The sequence below is a fragment of the Anguilla anguilla genome, chromosome 19, assembly GCF_013347855.1.
Source record: "Anguilla anguilla isolate fAngAng1 chromosome 19, fAngAng1.pri, whole genome shotgun sequence".
In the NCBI taxonomy this organism is placed as follows: domain Eukaryota; kingdom Metazoa; phylum Chordata; class Actinopteri; order Anguilliformes; family Anguillidae; genus Anguilla; species Anguilla anguilla.
In genome coordinates, this window is record NC_049219.1 from 18,007,225 (window position 1) to 18,022,676 (window position 15,452).

The following is a 15,452-nucleotide window of genomic DNA, read 5'->3' on the forward strand; positions in this document are numbered from 1 at the left end:
CCCACACCCCCACCCCGCAGACTGGCCATCACATCAGCCCTGCTGCAGCACAGAACACCTGCAGTCCCCCCGAAAACGAGCACTTACTGTACCACACAGCATCTATTCTCAAAGTCAGACGCACATTTATATATACACAGAAAATCTATTAAAAAATATATGCTGTAATGGCAATGTTGTGACAGCAGTGTCATTGTAAGGTGACAGCAGTGTCATTGTAAGGTGACAGCAGTGTCATTGCAAGGTGACAGCAGTGTCATTGTAAGGTGACAGCAGTGTCATTCTGTTTTTTAAGTAACAGTGCCCGGGCCCCAGCTGCAGCCCTGAGGCCTGAGCCTTGGTCAAGGGCATCGGCAGGAGCACGACTATGTACTGTGAAGTGCTGTAATATCTTTACGGACTTTGATAATGCATTTCATTATTTAAATATAATGCAGTACATTTGCTTTCCACAGGGGGCAGCACTGGTCAGGACACAACAAACCAAGATATCACATTTATTCACTTCAAGGACAGGAAATGAGAGTACAGTAGCAACAGCAGGTAATATCACTCATGTGCTAAAGTAAGTATGAGAATCGTTATTAATCAATATTAGAGACTGCCTGGAACAAAGAAAACAGAAACAGAAAGCAGAACTGGAGGGTCTGTGGAGACTGTGGAGAGGGGGGGGGCACCACTGCACGGGGGGGGACTCATTACAAACACCACCGACTAGGGCACACCGCAGCCTTCATGAGTATTATTTGTTATTTGATCACTCGTAGCTGCTGCAGGGCCGGTGTGAGGTAAGCGGCAGCCTGGACGCGTGCGGTGGAGTGTACTCCGAGTGAGAGAGGCCAGCGCGTGGGCGAGCGGGGCGGGGCGTAGGTGTGTGTACCTGCCCCCGCTCTGCAAACGCAGCAGCAGCGCCGTCAAGCGCTGACCTATGGACCGGGGGGGGGGGGGGGGGGGGGGGGGGGGGGTCGCCAGATACGCTCTCACACCCGTCACTCGCGTCACGCGATCAAAAGCAGCCGCCGCCCGCCCGCCGCCCGCCCGCCGCCCGCCAGCCGCCGCCAGCGCTAACCAAACACCGCCATAAACCTCCAGCCCTTATCAGCCAGCCGCCAGTCCAAAGGTTTCCACGGCAGCACAGAGCCCTGCGGCTGCGAAGGTGTGGTGATGCAGCACAGTTCTGGCCTGTGCTCAGCCCCCCCGCATGCACCCGAGCCACAGCGGCTCTGAGCCTTCCGCACGCGCTCCGTCTCGCTCAACCCACACCAGCTCATCTATCAACCCTAACCCTAACCCTAACCCACACCAGCTCATCTATCAACCCTAACCCTAACCCTAACCCACACCAGCTCGCCCATCACAGCGCCATTTCCACACAGACAGACGGGCGAGTAACTCCAGCTCAACCTCAGAGCCTCAAACCTCACCACCAGAGCCTCACACCTCACCCCCACAGCCTCACACCTCACCCCCACAGCCTCAAACCTCACCCCCACAGCCTCAAACCTCACCCCCACAGCCTCACACCTCACCCCCACAGCCTCACACCTCACCCTCACAGCCTCACACCTCACCCCCAGAGCCTCACACCTCACCCCCACAGCCTCACACCTCACCCCCACAGCCTCACACCTCACCCCCACAGCCTCACACCTCACCCCCACAGCCTCACACCTCACCCCCACAGCCTCAAACCTCACCCCCACAGCCTCACACCTCACCCCACAGCCTCAAACCTCACCCCCAGAGCCTCACACCTCACTCCCACAGCCTCACACCTCACCCCCACAGCCTCACACCTCACCCCCACAGCCTCAAACCTCACCCCCAGAGCCTCACACCTCACCCCCACAGCCTCAAACCTCACCCCCACAGCCTCACACCTCACCCCCAGAGCCTCAAACCTCACCCCCACAGCCTGGCAGCTCATTTAAGCTGAAACACTCAGACAGCTCAGCGCAGGATGAGGTGTGAGAGCAGCGCTTCCCCACACCGACCCTACAGGCGTGTTCTGGGAGCTGAAGGCGTGGTGGTCTGCTCTTCACACAGAGTACACCAGGAAACCGGCGGGCCCCCAGGACCTCAACACGACCCGAACCCAACACGACCCGAACCCTAACCCTAACCCAACTCAAACCAGCCATTATAAAACCGAATCACTTGCGTTTGAATATGAATTCATAACACCAGTCACATGCGGGTGCTCCAGGAACACAGGGTGGCAGGCTGAACACAGGGGTAAAAGTGACAGGCTGAACACAGGGGTAAAGGTGACAGGCTGAACACAGGGGTAGAGGTGACAGGCTGAACACAGGGGTAAAGGTGACAGGCTGAACACAGGGGTAAAGGTGACAGGCTGAACACAGGGGTAAAGGTGACAGGCTGAACACAGGGGTAAAGGGGACAGGCTGAACACAGGGGTAGAGGTGACAGGCTGAACACAGGGGTAAAGGTGACAGGCTGAACACAGGGGTAGAGGTGACAGGCTGAACACAGGGGTAAAGGTGACAGGCTGAACACAGGGGTAGAGGTGACAGGCTGAACACAGGGGTAAAGGTGACAGGCTGAACACAGGGGTAGAGGTGACAGGCTGAACACAGGGGTAAAGGTGACAGGCTGAACACAGGGGTAGAGGTGACAGGCTGAACACAGGGGTAAAGGTGACAGGCTGAACACAGGGGTAGAGGTGACAGGCTGAACACAGGGGTAGAGGTGACAGGCTGAACACAGGGGTAGAGGTGACTCACCCATTTTCTTGGTCTTCCCCTTGGTCTCTTCTCTCCCGTTCCCTCTGCTTTCTGCAAAACAACCAAAAGAGTACATGAATCATCAATCAACCGAGTACATGAATCATCAATCAAACGAGTACATGAATCATCAATCAACCGAGTACATGAATCATCAATCAAACGAGTACATGAATCATCAATCAAACGAGTACATGAATCATCAATCAAACGAGTACATGAATCATCAATCAAACGAGTACACGAATCACTGATTGATAACAGGGCCACAGCTGCAGCTTCCTGATGGAACGGACTCCTCATTTCTAAGTAGGTGCTGTGCGCTTCCTCAATAATTAGCTGCCAAACCATCACAGCAATGTTTCAGTGAGCAGCGTCACTCAGGGCAGTGTCCTTCCTCTTCTGAAGGAAACAGTCTGGGTGGAGAGATTTACCTGAACACGGCACTGAACACTACAGGTGAACGCTCAGTCGCCCTGGGTAATTAAACGGCGTTGGAGAACAGCGCGGAGCGGAGGGCTGAAGAAGCCCCTCTCTGTTAAGCGGGGTTAGATGTTGACCGTGGGTACATCAAAGGCCTCGGTCTCCTCCAATAGCGCGACAGCCTGCATGTGGTGGATCGAGGGGATCTGAACGTGCTCCAGAAATCTCCATTACAGCCCAACAGCCACTCTTCAGAAGGGAGCCTTTCCCAGCGAGAGGAGCCTCATCTTTCCCTGAAGAACTTTATTCCATTGGAATGGAAATGAGAAGGCCGCTATCAGCAGAGTCGCCGTGGCGATAAGCGCGCTGACGGACAGCTAGGGGGCGGGGCAGCGCTCTGAGCGGGGGTCTGGTAACGGACCGAATCTCGCCCAATCAAACCCGCCCAATCAAACCCGGCCAATCAAACCCGCCCAATCAAACCCGCCCAATCAAACCAAACCAACTTCTAGAAAAGTTCATCTCTCAAATCAGGAGCCTCGTACAGGCCATGTTTCTGTCACCGCTAATGATGCTTTCCCGATAAATCATAACGTTGCATTTAATAAAAAATCGAGACATTCCTACTTCTGTTTGACTGGAAACTATGAAAGACGGTGGGAGAGCAGTGGGGAGGAGCAGGAAGCGTTTTCCCCAGACAGAACGGCGTAACCTTGTGGAAGAAGCTGAGCTCCAGTCTAAGACAATTAACAAGACAAGACGTGTCTTAATAATTCACAGGGTATACAGTGCTCCTCTGGCTCCGGGCTTTTGTCAGAGGAGCAGAAGCAGAAACCCTATCGGCCGGCGCTGGATTAATTTTGCAGGGTGATGCAGGGAGGGCAGGTATCAAAGGTACCGGGCTGGTCAGCTGCCTCCGCCAGGCGCACCACCTTCAATAATGCATGCTGCTGCAGCCAGTCACCCTACTCAAACACACGCACGCACGCACGCACACGCACGCACACGCTCTCATACCGCACCTTCAATAATGCATGCTGCTGCAGCCAGTCACCCCTACTCAAACACACAGAGGCACGCGCACGCACACGCTCTCATACCGCACCTTTAATAATGCATGCTGCTGCAGCCAGTCACCCCAACTCAAACACACAGAGGCACGCGCACGCACACGCTCTCATACCGCACCTTTAATAATGCATGCTGCTGCAGCCAGTCACCCTACTCAAACACACGCACGCGCACGCACACGCTCTCATACCGCACCTTCAATAATGCATGCTGCTGCAGCCAGTCACCCTACTCAAACACACGCACGCGCACGCACACGCACGCACACGCTCTCATACCGCACCTTCAATAATGCATGCTGCTGCAGCCAGTCACCCTACTCAAACACACGCACGCACACGCTCTCATACCGCACCTTCAATAATGCATGCTGCTGCAGCCAGTCACCCCAACTCAAACACACGCACGCACGCACGCACAAGCACGCACACGCTCTCATACCGCACCTTCAATAATGCATGCTGCTGCAGCCAGTCACCCTATTCAAACACACAGAGGCACGCGCACGCACACGACCGCACCTTCAATAATGCATGCTGCTTCAGCCAGTCACCCCTACTCAAACACACAGACGCACGCGCACGCACACGACCGCACCTTCAATAATGCATGCTGCTGCAGCCAGTCACCCTATTCAAACACACAGACGCACGCGCACGCACACGACCGCACCTTCAATAATGCATGCTGCTTCAGCCAGTCACCCCTACTCAAACACACAGACGCACGCGCACGCACACGACCGCACCTTCAATAATGCATGCTGCTGCAGCCAGTCACCCTATTCAAACACACAGAGGCACGCGCACGCACACGACCGCACCTTCAATAATGCATGCTGCTTCAGCCAGTCACCCCTACTCAAACACACAGACGCACGCGCACGCACACGACCGCACCTTCAATAATGCATGCTGCTTCAGCCAGTCACCCCTATTCAAACACACAGAGGCATGCGCACGCAGACGCACGCACACGCACGCGCACATCCAGCCTCTGTGCTCACATCCAGCCTCTGTGCTCACATCCAGCCTCTGTGCTCACATCCAGCCTCTGTGCTCACATCCACACCAGGGCTTCATAGCCAAGGGCTTCAGTGCCACCTGTCACTCAAGGTCAGGAGCCTGTAAATCACAGCCGGCCCACTCTGGTCCATCAGGGTCTGGAGCCCTGGCCCTGCCTGCAGCACACACTGAAAACGCTCAGGTATGAAAAGGTGTTCAGGTATCACACCCCTATGCTCAAGTATTACAGCCCTGTGCTCAGGTATTACACCCCTGTGCTCAGGTATCACAGCTCTGTGCTCAGGTATTACACCCCTGTGCTCAGGTATCACACCCCTGTGTTTAGGTACCACACCCCTGTGCTCAGGTATTACACCCCTGTGTTCAGGTATCACAGCCCTGCGGAACGCGCCGGCAGCAGAATTCTTCGCATCAGTCAGACAGCTGAGGGATGAATTCGTCTGAGGAGCCTGTCATTCCTGAGCACCATTTCATCTGTCCGTTTCGGGTTACTAGGTTACCACCCTTTCTCCAGTGTAGGACAGCCAGCTCTAGTGGGCGGGGACAGATCTGCTGGCACACACACCCTCTCTACATCCTCACAGCAGAGTAAGCTTTCATTCTCAATGGCATTTATGTGACCATAAGAAAAAGATTTCTAAGGGCAGCACATATGACATACCTCTATTCAATCACAGATTCTCTCTGAACTTTTCACATATTATCTCTAGACATTTGGTCTGATATTTGCCCAAAATAAACAGAAGTGCTGGTCACTGCTGATTATACCTGGCGGTTTTTTTATCATCAGCAGATTTAATGGTGCGTAAGAAAACACCCTCATTCAATTAATCATCAGACACTGCAGCCTGACTCCAGCTCTCAAATACTGCCAACTGCACACTGCACTGCAGCCTCTCAGCACTACTGAAGAGCTCACAGACACGCACACAACCACTCATGCACTCACAAGCACGTGCACACACACATACACGCACGCATGCACTCAAACATGTGCACACAATCACACAAGCACACATTTGCATGCATTCTCAAACACATGCACGCATTCACGCACACACACATTTGCACGCACACACACACACATACACACACACACTCATGAGTTGAGACACAAGGCCTACACCAGCAAGCCACAGCATGTCAGACAGTGTTGGGTCTCCTCTGCACAAGCGTTCAGAGGGAGGGTTTAAAATGAGCAGACCCAAAAGGTCACTGTATCAGGTTCCCCAAACCAACGCTCAGCTGAAAACAGTTAATGCACTGCCAGGCAAAGCTATGCAGCGGATGACTGGATGAATTGATTGCGCTGGGTGATTATGGAATACATAAACAAGTCCTGTAATAGCTGGCTAAGACAGGGGGAATGCATGCATTTCTGCTCACTGATTCGTTTTTCTTAGAAACATCTCCAGCTCAGCATGTGTAAGACATCAAATGTTTGCGCATTATAAACTACAAACCGCTCCACCACACACACACACTACGACATCTCAGTCCTGCACAGACTACCTCACCACTCCACCACACACACACACCGACATCTCAGTCCTGCACAGACTACCGCACCACTCCACCACACACACACCGACATCTCAGGCCTGCACAGACTACCACACCACTCCACCACACACACACCGACATCTCAGGCCTGCACAGACTACCACACCACTCCACCACACACACACCGACATCTCAGGCCTGCACAGACTACCACACCACTCCACCACACACACACCGACATCTCAGTCCTGCACAGACTGCCGCACCACTCCACCACACACACACTACGACATCTCAGTCCTGCAGACTACCGCACCACTCCACCACACACACACTACGACATCTCAGTCCTGCACAGACTACCACACCACTCCACCACACACACTACGACATCTCAGTCCTGCACAGACTACCTCACCACTCCACCACACACACACACCGACATCTCAGTCCTGCACAGACTACCGCACCACTCCACCACACACACACCGACATCTCAGTCCTGCACAGACTGCCGCACCACTCCACCAAGCACAGCCTTTAAAATGGATCTGTGAACATGGTCACCTCGATCCACCCCAGGAGGAGACGCGCTCAGGTTAGGGGTCTCCCCCGCTGCCAGGTTTGCACAGAGTAGAGGAGGGAGGGGCCAGTCCAAACACAGCTGGCTGCAGACAGATCAGGCCCCGCCCCCTCGCCAGGTAAGTGCAGCCAGGCGGGGTTTCTGATTGGGACACGGAGCAGACGTCCCACAGCTCACACAGAACCTGCTGGTGTTAACATTCCTGAGCCGGGGGGGCTTTTAAAAAATTCATTACCAAAAAAAAAAAGATAAATAGACACAACAGACTTGTGCGAGTTCTGATCGTAGCTCAGGCATAAAGGGTCCCAAACCCACAGAGAGGTCAAAGGTCAAGGGGGGGGGGGGGGGGGGGGGGGCATCATTTTGTATCCTGCATTTTTGGCCCTTAAATTATACCTTTTGGAATCTGGCTGCTGTTATTTCCTCAATTACTACCTTTCAACACACAGACGATTGCCACCAATTAGGTGTATTTTACTAAGTACAGAGTGCTCCTTTATTATAAATTACACCACATTTGAAATGTGCCATAAATCTGTTAACTCAGGAGTACGATTAATATAATTTATAATATCATGTCAATAGCGCACGTGTAAATACATTCTTGTGGTGCTGGCAAGCCTGAACAAAAGGATACCACTTATTGCAAAAAATTTAAGAACCAACTTACTGCCACTGGTCAAAGACTCAGACATCAAACCCCTAGAGTAATTCACAGACATAAAGCACAACCTATAACATAGTCCTGTTGACTGGAATTCAAACTAACAGGTACATACACCCCAAAAAAGTGTGCATTAATTTAACAAGTGTGTGTGTGTGTGTGTGTGTTTGTACAGAGGATTTGGGGGTGATTGACAGCAGTAGGGGTGATTGACAGCAGTGGAGGTGATTGACAGCAGTGCAGGTGATTGACAGCAGTGGAGGTGATTGACAGCAGTGCAGGTGATTGACAGCAGTGCAGGTGATTGACAGCAGTGCAGGTGATTGACAGCAGTGGAGGTGATTGACAGCAGTGGAGATGATTGACAGCAGTAGGAGTGATTGACAGCAGTGCAGGTGATTGACAGCAGTAGGAGTGATTGACAGCAGTGCAGGTGATTGACAGCAGTAGGAGTGATTGACAGCAGTGCAGGTGATTGACAGCAGTAGGAGTGATTGACAGCAGTGCAGGAGATTGACAGCAGTGCAGGTGATTGACAGCAGTAGGAGTGATTGACAGCAGTGCAGGTGATTGACAGCAGTGCAGGTGATTGACAGCAGTAGGAGTGATTGACAGCAGTGCAGGTGATTGACAGCAGTAGGAGTGATTGACAGCAGTGCAGGAGATTGACAGCAGTGCAGGTGATTGACAGCAGTGCCCACCTTCTGTGCCGCTTTGGACGGGCCCTTGTTCTTGCTCCCCTTCGGTCGCCCCCTCGGTCGTTTCGGGACAGGCTCTCCGGTCGGCTCCTGAGGACGGGGGGAGGGGGGGAGGGGGGGAGGAGGTGAACACGAGTGGTACGGACAGGAAACAAAACCAAGGGCCCAGACCCCCCTCCCCTCCTGGGCCTGAAAATAGACCCCCTTTCAGCAGTGAGCCTGCGGGCCGGTGGTCTCCTGCCTCTCGGTGCTCTATGTGCAAAAAGCAAGAGATGGACGAGCGTCGCTACGCGTCGCTACGCGTGGCCCGCGTGTTTAAGCGCATTTAAACCTCCATTACAACTAAAAAAGGTTTATGATACTCAAAGCTAATATGTGAAATGGAAGGGGACATTAATGGGTTTATTTAAATAATAATAATAATGACAGCATTAGTTTAAAAAATACGTCCTTCTTATGAAAAAAAGCCCGTTTAAATGTTTTTGCTTAACCTGTATTTCTTGCATGACTGCATTATTATTATTATTATTATTATTAGAATGGCATTGTGTTTTCGCGCATATCGAAAGCGAAAGGTCTGTCCCGTCGTTTATTTTTTAAAAGTAGCCTGTCGTCTAAATGTCCGGAATCAGGGCACGTGCAGCCGTACATTTTTACATTTCCTTTTTCCCCTTCAGGAAGTCTAACACTTTTGTCCAATTCTGTTTAATGTGATTCAGTGCATTCCCCAGATCCTTTAGATGACTAGTTTAAGCAGAGTGAAAACATTATGGAAAAATATTTCAGACAATGCTTATTTTTCGTCTTTTGGGTTTTTAAAGTGTCTGACAGTTTGTGGTAGCCTAGCTGTCATTTAATATGAAAAGGAAACTGCTTTGAAAGTAAACCGGACATATTTGAACATATACTCACATTTTTTTGTAAAAAACCGACACGGTCCTTATTGATTTGTGTACATATTTTTACAATGACCAATACATTCATTTGAAAATAAAACTGATTCACAAAGGACTCATTTCATAAAATGAATCATATCCCTTAAAACTACTAACATATGTGTATACAACCCCCTCCCCCCCCCCCGCAATAAAATTAAATAAATCACAAAATACACACACACCCACACACACTAGGATGTATGAATCAAATCATTCTATGAATACTTTTCAATGCCCACACGACAAGGTCAAGGCGTGTTCGTGTAGTCAGTATCACGCGCGCAGACCAGTGCGTACTCACTACATATATACGTGTAAATAGCTGGGCTCTCAAACTCGGTCCTGGGGACCCGTGTGTATGCTGATTTTCCTGACAACCACAATTGCAAAAAGCTGCAAAATTTTCTGAATGAAATGCTTCTCGTGTTTTGAGGAATTATTGACCATTATACCACATGTCTAAAATAGAAGTGCATACCTTGAAGAATAAAAGTCAAATGTTCACATTGTGCTTTTTGAGCGATATTGCAAACGATTACATAAAAACGGGAAAACATTTTAATCAGTCAAATTAAAGACTAAGATTAATCAACAGGCAACTAACTGGTGGAACGGGGGGTACCCGGCTACTTAACTATTCGGTAAACGAAGAATTATAAGACAAAGCAAATGACAGCGAGCTAAACCTGTAATGTGTTAGGTTTAAGGAACAAGTTATGAAAGAACCTTAACACATGTGTTCAACAATCTTAATTGTGCAAAAGACTGCCTGTAACAAAAGCCAGAATACACAGGGTTCCCCCGCACCGAGTGTGAGAAACACTGGCGTAAACCGGCGTCAACACGCACAGTGAAATGCACATTAGAACAGAGCTGTGCCCGCGCCTTTAGGTGTGGGGCATAACGCATCACTACACTGTGGAGTGGCAGGGGAAGATGCAGACACAATACGAAGCGTGATTTTACCGAATGGCTCAAACGCGTATAAGACATGCTGACAAGTGCCGAGTTGCTTCTGTGTGCGCAGCCAAACACCACCGCAAAAAACTGCTGTTGACCGAGCTGACGGCACGTTTTTTCTGTGTCAAACGAGGCTTTTAAAGGCCACACTGGCATTGTAATCTATCTTTAGCCAAATCACCAACTGCGTTCAAAACATCCACTTCTCCCGAAGGAGCACAACTCAACAGAAGACAACAGTACACATCGCGCTGATAGTAACAAGCGCGGCATTAGGGTCGCATTCTCCCAGTCCAGTCACATAAACACCTCTAGGCAGCTTTTTAATAGGTTGAAAGGAACATCGTGGTTCTCAACCAGCATTCGAGTTTGCACATTTAAAATACACCGGCAGTGCATTCAGGATCATCAGACGGTCCCTCAACAGGTAGATAGCTAAATGAAGTGGCCAACCAGCTTAGAAAGAGCCGGAGCCCAGCGCGCGTACGATAACCCTATCCACGAAACGCAGCTGAAAGCCAATGACAATTACATATCTATATTAAATGATATGGACTTAGAGAAACCATAGACTGACTTGCTGCGGCTTCCTCGGTCGGCCCGGTCCTCTCTTTGCAGTCGGTGTCGTTCCTGGCTCTTCCTGGGACCCTGATGGTTCGCCGGTTTCTTCTCCCCGCGTGCTCATCGTGGCTTGCACCAAATTGTAATCTCCTGCACCTTCCAACTCTAAAACACCGTCTGATTCTGCACACCGGATGTCCTGGAGCGGAGCGCGAGGGGGATCTTCTCTTGTAACGAAAGGACCGATTTCAAACGATAATAATGAAACTAAAAATAATGGTAACAACGATGACGAAATTAATAATATTAATAAGCGCGAATTATGCGATATTAAAAAATAAAAAAGGGGGAAAAGGGAGGTGAGCCTGGTGGTGTTTCAGGAGTAGCACGTGCTCCTTTTTTGGAAGGGGGTGGGGTGGTTTTAGTAATAAAATTAGCCAGTGATCGATTGGAATTTTGGTTTCATTGGTACAAATGGGCACGAGACATTTTGTAAAGTGCACCAAAAGAACCAACTGTCCACCGTGTTACAAAAAAGAGCCAGTGCCTCACCAATAGCAACTGCGGGGCTTTAAGACTTTACGGGTAAAATGTTTTGGTTTTAAAGAGAGAGAGAGAGAGTGGGCATTTAAATACACCTCCGCAGCCCACACGAAACCAGTCCACGGATTCAATGAGGACGGCGTTAAAAACACCTTTCCCCTGGGTGGATAGCATAGGAGGGGGTTGTGAAAAATACAGGACGGAGGAGGCACCACGGAAAAAAACGCGGTTGGACCGCCGCCAGAGACAACATGAGAAATTCTGCGGCACTAAGAGGACGGAGCACATTGAGACAAACTCACGTGTCCAGCGCCATTCATGTCTCTGGCTGCGATCCAGAAAGTTTAAAGAGACAGACTGAGAGCGCGCGCATTTCATAAGCGGCTGTAAAATAAATATGTGTTCGTATTCATTCAAGGACACCCCTCTCCTCTCCGGGATTGCAGTCAGCGGTGTGATCTACACCTAAAAGACAGGGGATTCGTTTCAATAGCCTTCAACGCAGGGCTACTCATATTGGGAATTAGTCTAATTTTGCAACCAAAAAAAGTAGCCAAAATATGCTACAGTTATGTATTTTGTATTATTGCGTTCAAACAAATATGCGCTCTTACGCAAGTCGCGCTGTAGGCTATATGAACGCCAGCTAAGTGCCTAAATACAAAACAGTAAATATAACTTCTATCGAGCGTGTGCGTATTTGGACGGAGTCATTTGGTACATTTGTTTATATAGCCTACTCTTGGTAAATTGTAGATTATATAAGAGCAATGTGTTGTTATTCTAACAAAACAGCTAAAGAAAAAGTAGAAATACTGACTTAGAATTATTAAACATAAGCGATACAAACATGAGAATTTATTTTCCGCTTTCAAAGTATCTATTTCACATAACATTTATATTCTCCGCACTGGTATAAATAAAGAAATAAATAACTGGACGAATTTGCACTTGGCTTTCGGAAATTGCTTTCCGTAAATTTGATGCAACAGAAAAACGAAAACTCTTAGAACTACGGCGTCGACTTCTATTCTTCGGGCTAGTGCACAGCAATCATTTGCATTTACAACCGCTTACACAAAAAGTCCAGGGGAAAACTATTTTTTCCCTCGGGTCCAGCGGCACAAGCGAGGCAAAGCTGACGGAAAGCGCGTGCTTGTAGACCGACCTCCAACAGCCGCGCGTCTTTGAAGTATTCCGCCCATCGACGTGCAGTGAGATCAATTACACAAGAACAACAGTGACAAAGAACGAACTGCTTTACGTGCAGCCCCTTTCCCACGATCTGACCGAGCGAGCTCGACAAGGAATGGCGAGTCCTCCCCGGCTCTCTCCGCTCAATACAATAGCGCCAAAGATGTTTTTTTAATACCAGAAAGCGCTTGATGGGGAGGAGGGAGGGTGGGGGGTTTACGACCTTGAACACAAAAACTACTGCACAGAAAACGCGTTTTATTTAAAACGCGAGTTCTATTTAATTACTTTCATGAACAGCTACACATTTGTAAATGGTGGGTTTAAAAGAATAACGCAAATCACCTTTAAAATAAATTAATAGGGGGAAAATGATCTTCGTTAGATGATATTATTGGCTGTTTTTTCCACAGATAACTATATAAAACGAATTCTGAATAAACATTAATCTGACTTTATAATATTTTTATTTGATACTATGAATGCACGTTTAAAAGTATGCCCTTGAATGAGGAAAACTAAGTTTAACATGTTTGGCTTGAGTACCGTTTGGAAATCCTCATTTTCTGAAAAAGAAAGTGGTTAATTTGCCATTGGCATCCAGTTCATTCATAAAAAAACACCCCCAGACCCCCAAGAAGGTAGATCAGAGAGGAATTTCGCTCTTTTCGCCTTGAAACCACTCCCCCTCAGACAGAGCGGCGTCAGGACTGTGAGCGAATGAAATGAATACAATCAATAGGCACAGCCGCAAATTACAGCAGGAAATTCTGAAACCAAGATCGATTACTCTAGTCTTGAAGGGAACGAGGCATTTGCGTTTAAACAAAGATGGTAAGGCATTTACAAGATATGTTACAACGGCAAGTCAGTGCAGAAACGTATGCGCAAGTTGAAGTCTGTCAACTTTAGACCCAGCAGTGTTAATACGCGAATATTTAGATGGACATTAAAGAAAAACGTCGGTCTTTTACAAAAATAATGATCACGAGAGCTAGCTTGTAAGTCGTGTATAATGTGACAGCTTGAACAAATATACTGATCTATTCTATCCTGCAAGGTATATTTCGGAGTAAATGCAAAATTCGATTTAATAAATGCGCACCAGTAACCACCTTGGGAAGCCGGACTAACATTGAATACAAGTACTGCCACAACATTTACCAGTGAAGTTTACGTTTTCATCAAAGTGTTTTCTCAACTAACCTAGACATTGCAAATAATGTGTTTTTAAAACATGAATCGTTTACTCTGCGAGCAAAATAGGTTATTTGTGACAAGGTCTGGGAAATAAACCCGCTTATTAACGCTATTTAACTCTATTTAAAGTACTATTTGCTCTGCATAGTGTTGTCGTTCTCTCTGGCAAAAAATCAGCATAGTTGGCGTTCTCGTAATGACTCAAATTCTCTGGTTTAAATACATAAAAAACTGTTGTGGAAACGTTGCTTTTTTTCTTCTCCCCATTCATGAATTGTCGGAGCGCGTGAACTACCACACGATTAAGCCCAAACTGTTAGCACGCAATGGCATTTTGTTATTCTTAAATTCATTCAATTAATTATGTAAATCATAGTAAGATTGCACATTAATAAATTAAAAACGTACACTTTGATCATAGATAAGTTCTGAAATGTTTTGTTTTAAAGGTTTCAATATATTAACTCCTTAACGACTTTAGCCTCCTGAAGTTCTCTATTGGGGAAAGGGGCAAATGGAGAGCAGATTGGATGTAAGAAAGAATGAGCGCATGTGTTTTGAAACATGCTTTTTTTTTTTTTTTGCTCTTTTGTACTGAGAGTGCGAGAGCTGCAGGCGAAATCGCGGGAGAATTTCGGAACGGCACACAAAAAAGATTTGCAGCCGGCAGCAGCCCCCTTTGCCACCCAATGAAGGTTTTTAACCCTTTCGCCACCGGCAAGCCTCCCGGACACATGCGCGCATTTACATACTGAGAGCTTCGCCGCTGAAGACTTCCACTGATTCCCTTTCCGTCAGTGGCCTTCAGCGGTACAGGGAAGCGCAGCGTCTTTAATGTATCTCTGCGTTTTGTGGATCTCTGTGACTCATAAGCTGTCACGTGATTTATCTTCATACCACCTTGTTTTGCCGTGACTTGGACACAGGTTGCAACACGCAGTCTCCTGGGTTTAATCTTCATTTATTGTGCTGCCTGCGTGAGAGGGGGGGGGGGGGGGGGGGGGGGGGGGGGGGGGGGGTGGGGTGAAAAAGTAAGTTTAATAGATGTCAGGTTCCTTTCAGCACTTTTGAGAGACGGTATTGATGACCACAAACACAGCAAACCCTGGTGCATGAACCCAATGTGATTTAATCAACACTTCGTGTTTGTGTAATATTTGATTAACAGATACTATCATCCATGGCAATGTGAAAATCACCATACCAAGTACCGCCAAATATTCACCTGGATATTTCACTTAAGTGACTCAGGTGAAGCACCCTGCTCAATAGTACCATGACACCTGGGAGTTAAACCTGCAACCGCTTTGAACCACTGTGTCACAGCGTGCATGGCTGCGTGGTG

The 15,452-nt window shown here is 48.5% G+C and overlaps 1 protein-coding gene across 2 annotated transcripts in view; it reads right to left on the minus strand.

Annotated features, from left to right (window-relative positions):
- The window catches only part of hmga2 (high mobility group AT-hook 2), a 28,638-nt gene extending 13,638 nt beyond the window's left edge, over positions 1-15,000 (minus strand). Inside the window, exons 1-4 of one of the 2 annotated variants that reach the window (XM_035401260.1) lie at positions 12,882-15,000; positions 11,187-11,397; positions 8,715-8,801; positions 2,745-2,795 (exon numbers count right to left, since the gene is read on the minus strand). In XM_035401260.1, the coding sequence (XP_035257151.1) occupies positions 2,745-2,795; positions 8,715-8,801; positions 11,187-11,294 (246 nt within the window). In that variant the 5' untranslated portion in view covers positions 11,295-11,397; positions 12,882-15,000. Of the gene's footprint in view, positions 1-2,744; positions 2,796-8,714; positions 8,802-11,186 lie in introns of both variants that reach the window. The other variant, XM_035401259.1, reaches the window with a different exon arrangement.
- Positions 15,001-15,452: the final 452 nt, after the last annotated feature.